A 13,567-nucleotide genomic window follows, 5' to 3' on the forward strand; every position below is an offset into this window, starting at 1 on the left:
CTCTTGGCGAATCTGCCAACGTCGTAGCCCGCCAGTTTTTTTTTTTGTTTTTTTTTTGTAGCTGTTGTTGGCTTCTCAGAGATACTCAAGCTCTCATATTAGCTTTAGCGAGGGGGTTACTCTCCAGGTTCTTCACTCCTCCCGCTCGCAAAAAAGGGGCGGGCCGTCGCTGCCATGATCGTTCGAATGAGCCAATAGGCCCCGGCGAGTCCGTGAAGCGACCAATGAAACAATTAGGGAGGAGATACCAGTGGCGTAGGTTGCGCTGTCCTCTCAGCTCGGCGCATCCCCTCCACTGGACGAAGTGCGACCATTTTGCAGGGGGGGAGCTGCAAGCGGTGGCCATTGACGGTGCAAGAGAGGCAGGTTTGGGGCGCGGGACGGCGGCCTGAGTCGCTGGATCCCCGGGGATTAACGCCCCTCCCCCGGGAAGGCGAGCCAGAACAAGTGCCAACGCTCCTCGGTTATTTTGTCGTCTTCGTCGCCAGTGCCCGCCTCCCTTCCTTGCTTCGATTTAACCAGCCAAGATGTCTAGGCCTGTCAGGTGAGTCCTTCTCAAAGGGAGACAGGGCCCTCGAGGTTGTTTCGCTTTTCCCTCTCGGAGGCCATCCGAGGCACAAGCAATATGCTGGCCAGGAAGTCCCACGCGAGGGAGGGAAGGCGGCCCGGACCGAGGAGGTATGGCGGGAGAGCAGAGGGGAGGGGCGTGTGCAGGCATGCAGCGTGCTGCTGCTGCTGCTCCTCGTTAGAGTTGGGGGACTACAGTACAGTATGGCACACGCCGCCGCTGCTGCTGCTGCCGCCGCCCTGCAGGTCCCTCCTTACCGGATGCAATGCTGCCCCTTAAGGTTAGCGCAAGCAAAGTCCATCGTGCTCCGACTTGGGAAGAAGCGGCGGCGTCTCCTCGAGTTCTTTCAGTGCGCATCGCCAGCGAGGAGCGAACGCAGGCCAAATCCGGCATAGCTCGGAGGTCTCGAAGGTTTGTATGCGGTTTCACCCCGGAAAAAAAGCCAGGCGCCTTGATAGTGACGAAGTACGCCAGAGTCGACGTGTGCGTCTCTCTTAAGCCTTTTTGTACAGCTTTGCTGGTACATGTGTGTTGGGACGCAGCTTCTTGGCAAGAGTGACCAGCAGCTCGTAGGGAAAAGGATTTCCCGATAGGGAGGGAGGGAGAGTGGATTATTTTAACGGGACTGATCGAGAAGCAAGGTAATTTTTCTTCCTATCAATTCAAAGGGTGCAGTTTCTTCAGACGAGGCAAAATCGGATCAATCTTACATTTTGTTGTGCATTGTGTTTAAATCTTGCTATTTTCCCAAGGAATTGACGTGTGTGGCGGCTCTGTTTAAAATTAGATTTTCGAACAATCCTATGGACTGAAGATGAGCTTTCTAGTCAGCATTGTGGCTGATTGAAAGTTTGAATCTACATTTTCCTGCATGGTGAAAGAAGTATGGAATTTTTGTCTGCCTTTGATTACAAACCCTTTGTATATAGTTCATTAACTTGTTTTCTTGTCAGTTTTGCCAGAATACTTTGGTCATCCTTTTCACTGCTATTCTAGGCTAATTGAGCATGTCAGGATACTCTCTTATTTTCAGAGGATTTTCGGACAGCTTTTCAGCTCAATCAGGCAGGGCAGAATGCTTCCCACCTTTATTTCCTGAAGGATATATATGAAAGACTGTCTAGTAAAAAGAGGAAGAAATTTTTTATATTTCTAATTTGGCTCTTAAAGCCAGCCAAGAAATGGAAACCTGAGATTCTATTTTTGACTGTCATTTGTTGTGGTAGGACTAAAAAAAGTGACTTGTCTCAAATTCTGCTAAATCTGTGACTTAAAAGTTAAATACAAATTGTTACAATCAAAATTTACTCCTTAGTACACACCATGGTAGCTTTTATGTAAGCTTTAAAACAGATACATTGGCTTACAGCTTACTCTGTAATGTAATTCTTATCAAACTGTACCATAGCTGTGATGCGTGAGAATTATGGAATATATAATTAGATAAAGCTGGTATATGAAATTGCTATAAGTCAACAGTTTCTCTGTTTTTAGTTTTGTGTCCTGTTCCTCTACAGAAATGTATTCCGTGTTTAATTTCTTCTCGTGCTGGTTGTTACCTCTGCAGATTCTAAAACATGGGATTACTTAATATTAGCAAGTATTTAGTTAAAAAGTAGGATTACCAAATCTTATAGCTTTTTCTGATTTAAGGATAAGTGAACGTTAAACAAAAAGCTTTTATATTTCAAAGTAACTTCTAAAAACTATGTAATAGGAAGACTTATGTAAGATATTTATATCAGATTTGGCACATTATCTTGTATAATGATGTCCATGGGACATCCCTAACTTAAACCTTAAGTGAAAGTGTCAAATCTCAGTGTTAGATGTTCATTGTCCTGCAAGACTTCATAAATGAGAATGCTGGAATCTCAAAATGTGGCATTCTTGTGATGTTTCCCTTTTCTAACATATATATCAGTTCTTATGGAAAAAAATACTATCTGTACTACCGTGCCAAATTGCTTGATGATGCATAATATCTTTAAAGGGATATTGACCCCCGTCTTGTGCTGTACAACTTTTAAATATGTTAAATGTCTTTTTTTCCTGCAGAGGGCACTGTCATTAATTTCACAAGAGAAGAATTCTGTTCTTTGTTCATGGGCTTGCTTACTCTTCCTGAGTATTAATTTGGTGATCATCTGTTTTCCTTTCAATTAAAATTCAAAGCATTGAGAATGATTAAAACTGATAACAGTCACATGTAGATATAATGCTAAAAAGTAGTGCAGAGGTTTTCTTTTTGTTTGAAACAAAACTTGGAAAATCCTTCATTGCTTCAGTATTTCCAGAATCTTTAAATTTCAATCACACAACATATTATCCTAGAGTAAATTCTAAAAATTTGAGCCAAAGCCAAAATGAGATTTTAGGTCCACTTTGGTAATGTAATGATGGGATCTGTCGGTAATGACGTATCTGTTGGCAGCTGAAAGAAATGAACTCCAGATTCCTTTACTTTCTTTTACTTGTGAAATGAATTCTAGTGAAAATTCATACAATTAAAAACAAGCAAGCAGAAGGGTAAACTAGTTTATGGCAGTAGGATCAAACATGGGATTTTTCAAATACTTGTTTACTTAGAAAAATAAATTATATGGCTAGTACTGTGTATAGATTTCCAGTAAATGTAATCCATTTCAAATCCATTTTATGAACATTTACTAAATCATTCATTTTCAGTTCTTCCATGTTTTTCCTACCTACAGAACAAAGATACAAATATGTAACTTTAACTGTACTGTTTTTAAAATTTGTAACCATAAGGTATTTACATTTTTAAATGTCATAGCATTACCAAATAGGGCAGTTAGTGTTAAGATAGATACAATGTACTATTATTGTTAGAAGAAATACGTTTATTCATTTCTCCAAATTGCTGTAAAAATCTTCAAATGGGATTCTTTTTTCCTCCTAATCCATAATTTCTGGATATGATATACCTCTCAAATGAATTTGGAGGGCACTTTGAATGAATTCTTTGGGAATTAAAATTTAATAAAGAAAAAAAGATTAAAGAACGTTCACTAAGCTTCTTTATGTCCATCCTCAGTAGAATATCTGTATGTAGGTTAGGAAGAAAAAAATACGGCTGTAAATAGTTTGTCAGATGTTTTCTAAAATGAAAATAAGAAACCTGGAAAATGCAAGCCTTTTATTAAGAAGATGGTGATTATTTACACGCTTGAAAAAAGATATAAAGTATGCTGGTAAGCATTATATTTTCATATTCTAATTCACCTAGAATTAAGTGTGATTAATATTGTGATTTGTCAACATAAAGTATATCTTACTGTGTTTTGGTTAATCAAATACAAAGCAAAGTTTAGAATGGAAAGAGCAATGCCAAAATGTTTTTAACTTCTATAAAGATTCCTTGTAGAAAAAAATAGGTGTAAAAGAGGGATCAAAAATCTGGCCATAAGTTGTTGAGGTCATAAGTCCAGGTAGCCACATAACCAGACTCATTTTTCTGTCATTTTTCACAATAGTTGGTAAAAATGTTGTTAAGCAAACACATTTCTTCCAAATGGGTGTCTTCTTGCTCAAAATGGGCAAAAAACATTGCAAATTGTGATAATCCACAATCAGTTATTTTCTTTTCAGTGTTTATTTTACTTGACCGAAATCAAGTATAACACACATGAAATGCTTGTGATTGAAAAATGAAAATAAAATATAGAATAGTCTCCTCTAAGTCAGTGTGTTTGGTAGGTAAGTTAGTTCATTTAATTTCTTCTCCAGAGCAAATGCTAGTTTTAGAAGAAAGATATCCCTTTATATCTTTGTGAAAAATAAATTATTTTAATTCCCTGCATTTTTATTAGCAGCTTTGTGCAACTTGTTTTCTCAAACAATACTTCATGTTAAATGCAAAAATGTGTACAGGTAGTCCTTGATAGTAATTGGGACTGGAATCTCTGTTACTAGATACTGGGTCATCGTGTCACATGAGTGCATTGCTTAGCAACACCAATCCCAGCACTTCCCATTGCTGTTGTTAACCAAATCCCACCAGTTGTTAGGCAAGAACACACATTCCTGGGTTCAACCCTCCCAATCCCAAGCCTTAGTAACCATCCCAAGCCTTTGCCTCTTTGTAACTTCTCGCAACTATCTGCTTCCACCCTGTACTGTAGCATTCAGTCACAGCACCTCTGGGCCTTTACTTGAGCCCCACACCACTGAGGAGTGCCCCTATCATATGTGTGGGTGGTGTACCTAGCGCTCAAATTTTGATCATGTGATCACGAGGGTGCTGCAACAAACATCAGGGACTGGGCATAAAATGCCATTCATTCAGTGCCATTTAACTTCTGTTGCTGAACAAATGCTTGTTAAGCATCAACTACTGTAAAGGCATCTCATGAGAATGGTATTTCATGAAAAGGATTTTTTGTTTTCCAGAATTATAATCAATACTCTTTCTAAAGCAGATGGGACACTACCATGCTCACAAGTTTGAGAAAGTATTGTGTAGGATGTTGCTAGAGAACCTGCAAAAAAATCCAAAATAGATGGGGAAAATATAAAGTACATTTTACTCTTAAGTTATGGAGTAAAAGGATTGAATGCATTTTTCTACCTAGATAGGTTGCAACAAAGAATTGGTCTAACTTATGATACAAGCATATTTCACAAATAGCCAATTTCAACAGATGTCACAAGATGCAATGTTAAATGAGTTGGAACTGTAACAGCAATGATAATAAAAGTTTCCAAGGAAGAACAAGGTGGAAGAACCTTCTAAGGTTTGTTTACACTTTACAGGAGGTAAGCTTCGACCAAGGCCAGAAAAAAGAGATATATTTGTTATTGTTCAGTCACTAAATTGTGTCCAACTCTTTGCGACCCCATGGACCATAGCACACCAGGCTCACCCGTCCTCCACTGTCTCTCAGTTTGCTCAAATTCATGTTTATTGCATCAGTGACATCTCATCTAGCCTTTAACCATCTCATCCTCTGCTGTCCCCTTTTCCTTTGCCTTCAGTCTTTCCCAGCATCTGGGTCTTTTCCAGTGACTCTTCTCAATAGGTGACCTAAGTATTTGAGTTTCAGCTGTAGTATCTCTTCTCCCAAAGAACAATTAGGGTTGATTTCCTTTAGAATTGACTGATTTGATTTCGTTGCAGTCCAAGGAACTCTCAAGAGTCTTCTCCAGCACCATAATGTGAAAGCATCAATTCTTTGGCACTCCACCTTCCTTAATGGTCCAACACTCCCAGTTGCACATTACTACTGGGAAAATATAGCTTTTGACTATATAGACCTTTGTTGGCAAGGTTATAGCACTGCTTTTTTTTAATGCTGTCTAGGTTTGCCATAGCTTTTCCCCTTCAAGGAGCAAGCGCCTTTTAATTTTATGGCTGCAGTCACCATCTGCAGTGATCTTGGAGCCAAAGAAAATAAAATCTGTCACTGCTTCCATTTAATGTTGAGTTTCAAGCCAACTTTTGTACTCTCCTCTTTCACCCCCCATCAAGAGACTCTTCACTTTCTGCCATTTTCAATATCATTGTATACATGTTGTACATTGACAATAAACGTTTGATTTTATTAGAGTAGTATCTGCATATATGAGATTGTTGATATTTCTCCCAGCAGTCTTAATTTCAGCTTCTGATTAATCCAGTCTGGCATTTCACATGATATACTCTGCATATAAGTTAAATAAGCAAGAGGACAATATGCAACCTTGTTGTACTCTTTTTCCCTATTTTGAACCCATCACTTTTTCCATGTCGGGTTATGTTGCTTCTTGACCCCCACAGAGGTTTCTTAGGAGACAGGTAAGGTGGTCTGGTACTCACATCTCTTTGAGAGCTTGTCATTGTTGTGATCCACACAACAAAGGCTTTAGCATAGTCAGTGAAGGAGAAGTAGATGTTTTTGGAACTCCCTTGCTTTCTCCATAATCCAGTAAATGTTGGCAATCTCTAGTTCCTCTATCTCTTTGAAAACCAGCTTGTACTTCCAGTAGTACCAGTTCACATATTGCTGCAGCCTATTTTGTAGGATTTTGAGCATGGCCTTGCTAGAATGTGAAATGAGTGCAGTTGTACCATAGTTTGAATATTCTTTGGCATTGCCCTTTGGGATGGGAACATAAACTGACCTTTTCCAATCCTATAGCCACTTTTGAATTTTCAACTTTGCTGGCATATTGAATGCAGCACTTTAACATCATCATCCTTTAGGGTTTTAAATAGTTCAGCTGGAATACGGTCACCTCCACTAGCTTTGCTGTTGGTAAATGTTTCTTAAAACCCACTTGACTTCACATTCCAGGATATCTGGCTTGAGATCAGTGATCACACCATTATGGTTATCAGAGACATTAAGATATTGTATAATTTTTCTGTGTATTCTTGCCACTTAATTTCTTCTGCTTCTGGTAGGTTTCTACCATTTTTATCCTTTATCATGCCCATCTTTGAACCAAACGTTCACTTGATATCTCCAATTTTCTTGGAAGAGGCATCATCAAGTCTAGTCCATTTTATTTATTCTCTATTTCTTGCTTTGTTCATTTAAGAAGGCTTTCTTATCTCTCCTTGCTGTTGTCTGGAAATCTGCATCCAGTCAGTGAGGGAAGATATATAGAACTTTGGAAACTACAATTTTGGGATGCCTGTTAATTTTGTCTAGTGCCCTTCTTTCAAATACAGAACAGGTTTATAAATCATGGAGGGCAACAAATGTGATTCCTCTTGACACTGGTTGGCAATGTGCAATTCAGATGTGGGGAAATTCCACATCAAGAGGTTCAGAAACTTGAAAGGACTAAAGAAAAATTACTTGACTTGATCTAAGATAGAGAAGCCTTAGAAATTGAAGTATTTAGGAGGGCTAGAGATTTTCCCCACCAAGTGGGCTTTTAAAAGGTGGGGGGCAGTTTCCATTTTTTACTTTGTCTTTGTGGATTTATATTTCATCTTCCATAACCGGCTGAAGAAAATGTAAAGCCCTTAGCCAGCAACAGTCAAGCTTAAATCTATGAATTTGAATAGCAGGATAGAATTGACAGCTGCGATATAAATTATCTCATGTTATGGACTGAAATCTAGGTTGTATGAATTTGTTCCGGGGTGTGAGATTGGGGACTGAGGGAACACCTAGTCTCCATGGTGACAATTTTTTGTTTCCGAAAGCAGTTGTTCACTCTTTTTTCTTCTGTATCATTAAATTGATATTTAAAATGAATCAGTTTAGGAAAGATAACTTTCACCATATATTTCTTGCCAGATGAGGCTGCTGAAGAAATGAAACTTGCCCCTCGTCCCTAGTATAGGTAGTTCTTGACTTACAACCACAATTTACCCAAAATTCCTGTTGCTAAGTGAGACAGTTAAGTGAGTTTTGCCCCATTTTACGACCTTTCTTGCCACAGTTAAGTGACTTTGGCTTTCCCTAGACCTTGCTTGTCGAAAAGTTGTAAAAGTGAGAGTGTGTGGTACATATATTAAAACCTGTTTTTAATTTGCTAGGTTTTTGATGCTGGAGAAGACATGATCATTAAATTACAATGTTCTGTCATTTTATAGTAAGCTTATATAAAAAACCTTACCAAATGATTATGATTTTTATATAATTCTTAATACATTTTAAGCACACCAAACTCATAAAGATAGTCTGAATTAGAAGATGCAAATATCAATGTAAATAATTATAAGAAAAATATTTAGGAGAGTCAACTACAAACTATTCTGCATTTGAAAATTATTTTTATCTTTAAAATTGAGCTGCTTTACTATCAGAAAACAAATTGTTCTTGTATTTTCCAGGTCCTTTTCTCAAAATTTCACCTAGTCTATAAATTAACAGAAATTTAGAAAGAATTGAACATTCTGACACTAAAAAACTGGTGTGAAGAAGACAAATAATATTTAGACTGAAAATCCTCTATACACACAACTATTTAACACCTAGAGCAATTCTATAAGTTTTGACTCTAATAAGCTTAATGCAGTTTAACAAAGCAAGATCATACACAACCCCAAAAGAAAGTCATGGCTGTGAACATTTGGGTGAGATGACTCTGACCTAATTGTCCATTCACTGTATCCAAACACTACCCTTTGAAAAATAATTCCTATCCCTAGTTTGTACCATTGTGTATAGGCAGTCCTTGAATTAAAGTCATTTGTTTAGCAGCCATTCAAAATTATAACAGTATTGAAAAAAAGGATTTATAGCTTGTGCACAAAGTTACAGTTGTTGCTGCACCCGTGACCATGTGATCGAAATTCAAATGGCAGCCAGCCTGCACTTATGACTGCAGGGGCGCTACAACTCCCCCCACCCCTAATCATTCTCCTACCCTCAGCTATGTTCTTGAAGAGTGCCCCTTGGTGACCATACCAAGGCTGGGACTGAAAGAGGCTCAGGGCCTTCAGCAGTCCTACTTAGTTGCCTTCCTTATAGCCAACCATGTCAATTCCATTGTCCAAAGCTTATTCTCCAAATAACCTGGGAAAGACCAGAAGGTTTCTGAAAGATTGTGAGAATGGGGTTGTGCAATTTGGACAAAGAAGAAGTCCTGGTAGGGCCAGCAGCTCCCTCAAATACAGCTGTATACCTCATGATGACAAGAAAAACTGGTAAACGTCATCCAGGTGCAGGAGAATTTGGGGAGCACAAAGGTGTGCAGCAATCGTGATTATGCACAGAGGTGCTGGTGTGGCTTGCCACAATGTGGGGCTTAAAGCAGTATTTCTCAGTAGTAGTGCTGGGGCTGAACTTTGGCAGCTGCCAGAGACTACTGAAAGACCAGGCCTCTATTCTAGCCCTGGCATTGCTGCCAAGTGCCACTGGAGGGAAGTCAAAAGGGCATTGATTCCCTCAACCCTCTGCACATTCCACATTCCTATTTAGGACTTCCTTCACTCAGTGATTGTTAGTTAACCAGGACAGTCAGGAGTGCTGAGATTATAATTGCTAAGTGATGTGGTCATGTGACTTCTTACTTTACAACTGCATTGTTTATTAACAGAAATTCCAGTCACAATTGTGGTTGTAAATTGAAAACTACCTTTATGTATCGAAAATATAAATCTGGATGGACAAATGATGTTGAACCTTAAGTAGAAAGTAGACAAAGGCATTAATTTGTGATTAGAAGGTATATTCAGGAACTAATGAAAATATTTCTGATGATAGATGAATTCTATATTAATCCAGAATCTAGTCTTTTGTGGGAAATTGCATGTTCTTTCATTAAAGATGCATTCATATAACTTGTACCAAAATATATTCCAGTGTTTTGCCTAAAATTGGATTGTAATTTCATTATACTTACTTGTTTTTAATGAGAATGCACTTTATGTACATAATAAGAGTGAAATAAAGTCACTGGATAAATTGTCAGGTTTGTTTTTTGTAATGTCTTTGGAATTAAGAATGTTACCTGAATTTTAAATACCTGAACTTTTGCTATAGTTAGGGAATATCTATAAAGCATATGAAATTATTTTTTGCCACCTATTACAAATTATAACCCCTTTTACAACAGATGCATTTATACCTCAGAGTAAGTCATTTTGTTTTGTTTTAGAATGGTCACATTTCTAGAAAGAATATTCAAGTGTTTAATATGTAATTTTCACTTTCAACCATGTTTGCTTTGAAGATTTAATTATGATATGAAGCTTGTTGGAATTTTGATACACTATCGTTCATTTCCTAGCTACATGAAATTAAAAATATGTACAACAGTATTTCTGCTCTCTTCAGTTGTTATTGATTGTCATATTGTTAAGACTAAATATTTTCAAATCTAATCCAGGAATCCTGATTATTCAAATTAGTGTTGCTAATTAGACCTACAGCATCAGTCAGAGGCAAACTTTAGCTGCATTATAATAAACTGTTTCTGTTGATCAACTATTGGTAATTCAGGCATTTCTGAATATGGAGAGTAATGACAAATGTCACTAAGGTACTATATCGTGTATTTACATCCTGCAGGAACTAGGGAAAATGCTCCCTTTACATCATCTAAATTCCCCGCAAGTCTTCTATTTGGGTGAATTTATGGAGGAAAAAAAGCTATTGAAATATTCCAAAATATATGTTTACCTTTAATGACCAAATCTTTTAGTCAAAATCTCAGATGATGGAATTACTGAATCATAGCAACTGTAATTAATATTTATGTGTTTTCTTTCTATTAAAAATCAAATCTATATAGTTTAATTTTTCAGTATCTCCAAGTTAATACTTTTTTCTTCTTTTCCAGGAACAGAAAAGTAGTAGACTACTCACAGTTTCAGGAATCAGATGACGCAGGTAAGTATCAATTCCGAAGCAAAAATTTTCTACAATTATGAAAAGCAATGAGCAACAAATGTTTGAAAACTAGTTGTATATTTTACTCAGGGGCTGTGCTTAAGTGATTCTTTCTTTGCCCAAAGAATCTTTATCTTTTTAGATAAAGTTTCTTAGTTTCTATGATTCTAGAAAGTTTATTCTATTTCCTCAGAAATGACAATCCATTAACATTTCTGGAACCAATACAGTTTACTTCCTTTCTTGGCTAGAAAGATGGCATGCTCCTGTAACTTCATAGTGACCAGAATTGTTACTGTATTTATTAGTAAGGGCAAAACATGGTAAAATTCCGTATTATTGTTACCTTTTCAATTTAATTATAAATCATATTTTGTCGCTCAGTGGTGAACTATGGAATGAATCCTTGATGCTCTTTGAGTTTAGTTCTTCAGTTCATTGTCAGGGTAATCAGAACAGATTTGCATGCAAGTATTATAAGTTTGGCATATATTTTTAATCATTTTCCTAATGATGTCCAACATGGGATTTTTTTTTCACATTTGCCCATATTGGGTCAATATTTTTATCTAGCTGTCATAATTTTAATACACTTTTTCATTCATTCAGTGCTCAATCTCAAACTGCCAATTTAAGTATGTTTAAGGTTTTGTTTGTTTTGTAGGCTTTTGCTTGTTTTGTTTTATTTGGTGTTCATTGTTTTGTGTGTATGTGTTTTTTTCTTTGGTTTTTTGCCTTAGCATTCTTCACCTCTGCTTGCATATGTTATTTTTATCCTTATTTACTTAAACTTCTGAATATCTTTGTTTTATTTGAATTTTTCTTTAAATAATATAATCTCATCAAAAAGCTTGGTCTTATTGATACTACTGAGTTAAATTTGTGAGATAGAATATCTGCATTCTTGAAGGCTGCTGTGAGGTTTTATCTATCAATGTGACTGGTTGAGTTTTACTTTATTGAAGATTTAAGAATGTTGTTTGCCATTCTCAGTATTCTTTCCAACTCACACTCTCACTCACTTACAAATGCAAGAAAATATAGCAAACTTAAAACTACACAAAATAAATAATAGCAGAGACTACAAAATGCTATTTTAAAAAATAGCAACCCTGGATTTTCAGTACTTCTGATCAAAATTTAATCATTTGTTTTTAATAGAATATTATATTTAATGGTGATTTTTAAGTTAAACTGACAGGTTTGTAAATCACTTGTTTAATAATTCTGCTTAATATTGTTTACTGTGTAGATGAAGAATATGGTAGGGATTCAGCCCCTCCAGCAAAGAAAATACGTTCATCACCAAGAGATGCAAAAAATAAGAGGAGGTCTGGAAAAAATTCTCAGGAGGACAGGTAAGCTGGAGATAGATTTCTAGTAGTTAGATTTTGTGTGTGTTATTTGTCTGTGTGCTTGTGTATCTATCTAGAGGTTGTATAATCTATTAACTTACCTTAAAGACAGTAATTAGAAAGTATGAATTATATAACAATGTTCACTAACCTACAAATTGTGTCCAATTAGAACATTTTGAATTTTAAAGTTTTGTAACATTGAACGTGGAAGGATAGCACATTCTATTTGTTGTTAAACTACAGCTCCTAGTTTTCTTTACTATTAATGTTTATAACAGGTTGCTGTGTGCAACAATTCATCACATCTATAAGGCATATCTTTCCAATTCATGCTTTGTTTTCATGATATCAAAGACCTGCAAAATCATAACACTTTGAGCATACTTTGAGCTTTAGGATATTTATTTCTGCATGATTGCATTATTTACATTTTTTTTAGAATTGGGGTGTGCGTGTGTGTACCCATGTAGAAATAAAGAAAACTGACAATAGAAAAAGACCTAGTGGTCGGTTGCATCTGTCTTTTGAGGTATTCTTTGGTTTTTTTTATTTTTTTATTATTTTTGTTGGATGTACATGACTTCATCGTAAGCATGTTTAAACTCAGTTACTGATAATTGATTATCTCTGCTGGAAGTTGATTCCAAGCTTCTACTGTTCTTTCTGTGAAGTAATACTTTCAAACATTACTTTTTGACTTCCCTCCTGTCAGTTTCTTGATGTTTGTTTATGTAGAAAATTAGAAGCTTATTCAGATCCGTAATATATATTTAGGATATCAGTTATTTCTCCCCTTCTGACCTCCAGACAGTACATATTCAGTTCCTCCAATCTCTCCTGATATATCTGTCCCTCAGACCTTGTACCATTTTGTTATTCATCTCTGGACTTACTCAGCCATATCAATATCTTTTTTAAGTGAGATTTCCATAATTGGACACAGCATTCCAAATGGAGTCTGACTAAAGCCCTATATAGTGTAATTAGAACCTAATATACTATACATATAATATGATTCTACTTTTTAATTATTTGAGTTAATTGTGAAAATTCAATAGAAGAAATGAGTGTTTGCCAAATGTACATTTAGAAAATAAACATTAAGAGGAGAAAGTATAGGAGACAATAATTTCCTATGTTATGAAGGAAGAAAATAGCATTCACTTATTGAGTTTTAGTACCACCCAAAGCAATCATGATGTTTCCATCTCATGGTTTTATCATTCACAACATTTTAAGGAGTATTAAAGATAATAAACATTGTCCCTAGAGACATCCAAAGTGTATTTTATAGTGAATACTTCCGAGGTGGGCAAAATGAGAACCCAGATTGTTGGGGGCAATAT

General features: G+C 36.4%; 1 protein-coding gene across 3 annotated transcripts in view; it reads left to right on the forward strand.

Annotated features, from left to right (window-relative positions):
* The first annotated feature begins 295 nt into the window (after positions 1–295).
* The window catches only part of NUCKS1 (nuclear casein kinase and cyclin dependent kinase substrate 1), a 31,364-nt gene continuing 18,092 nt past the window's right edge, over positions 296–13,567 (forward strand). For all 3 annotated transcript variants that reach the window (XM_026676797.2, XM_087959658.1, XM_026676798.2), the window contains exons 1-3: positions 296–544; positions 10,814–10,863; positions 12,116–12,221. In XM_026676797.2, the coding sequence (XP_026532582.1) occupies positions 528–544; positions 10,814–10,863; positions 12,116–12,221 (173 nt within the window). In that variant the 5' untranslated portion in view covers positions 296–527. The remainder of the gene's footprint in view (positions 545–10,813; positions 10,864–12,115; positions 12,222–13,567) is intronic.

The sequence above is a fragment of the Notechis scutatus genome, chromosome 3, assembly GCF_049901735.1.
Source record: "Notechis scutatus isolate UNSWTSFEM ecotype Mainland chromosome 3, rNotScu1.2, whole genome shotgun sequence".
Lineage (NCBI taxonomy): Eukaryota > Metazoa > Chordata > Lepidosauria > Squamata > Elapidae > Notechis > Notechis scutatus.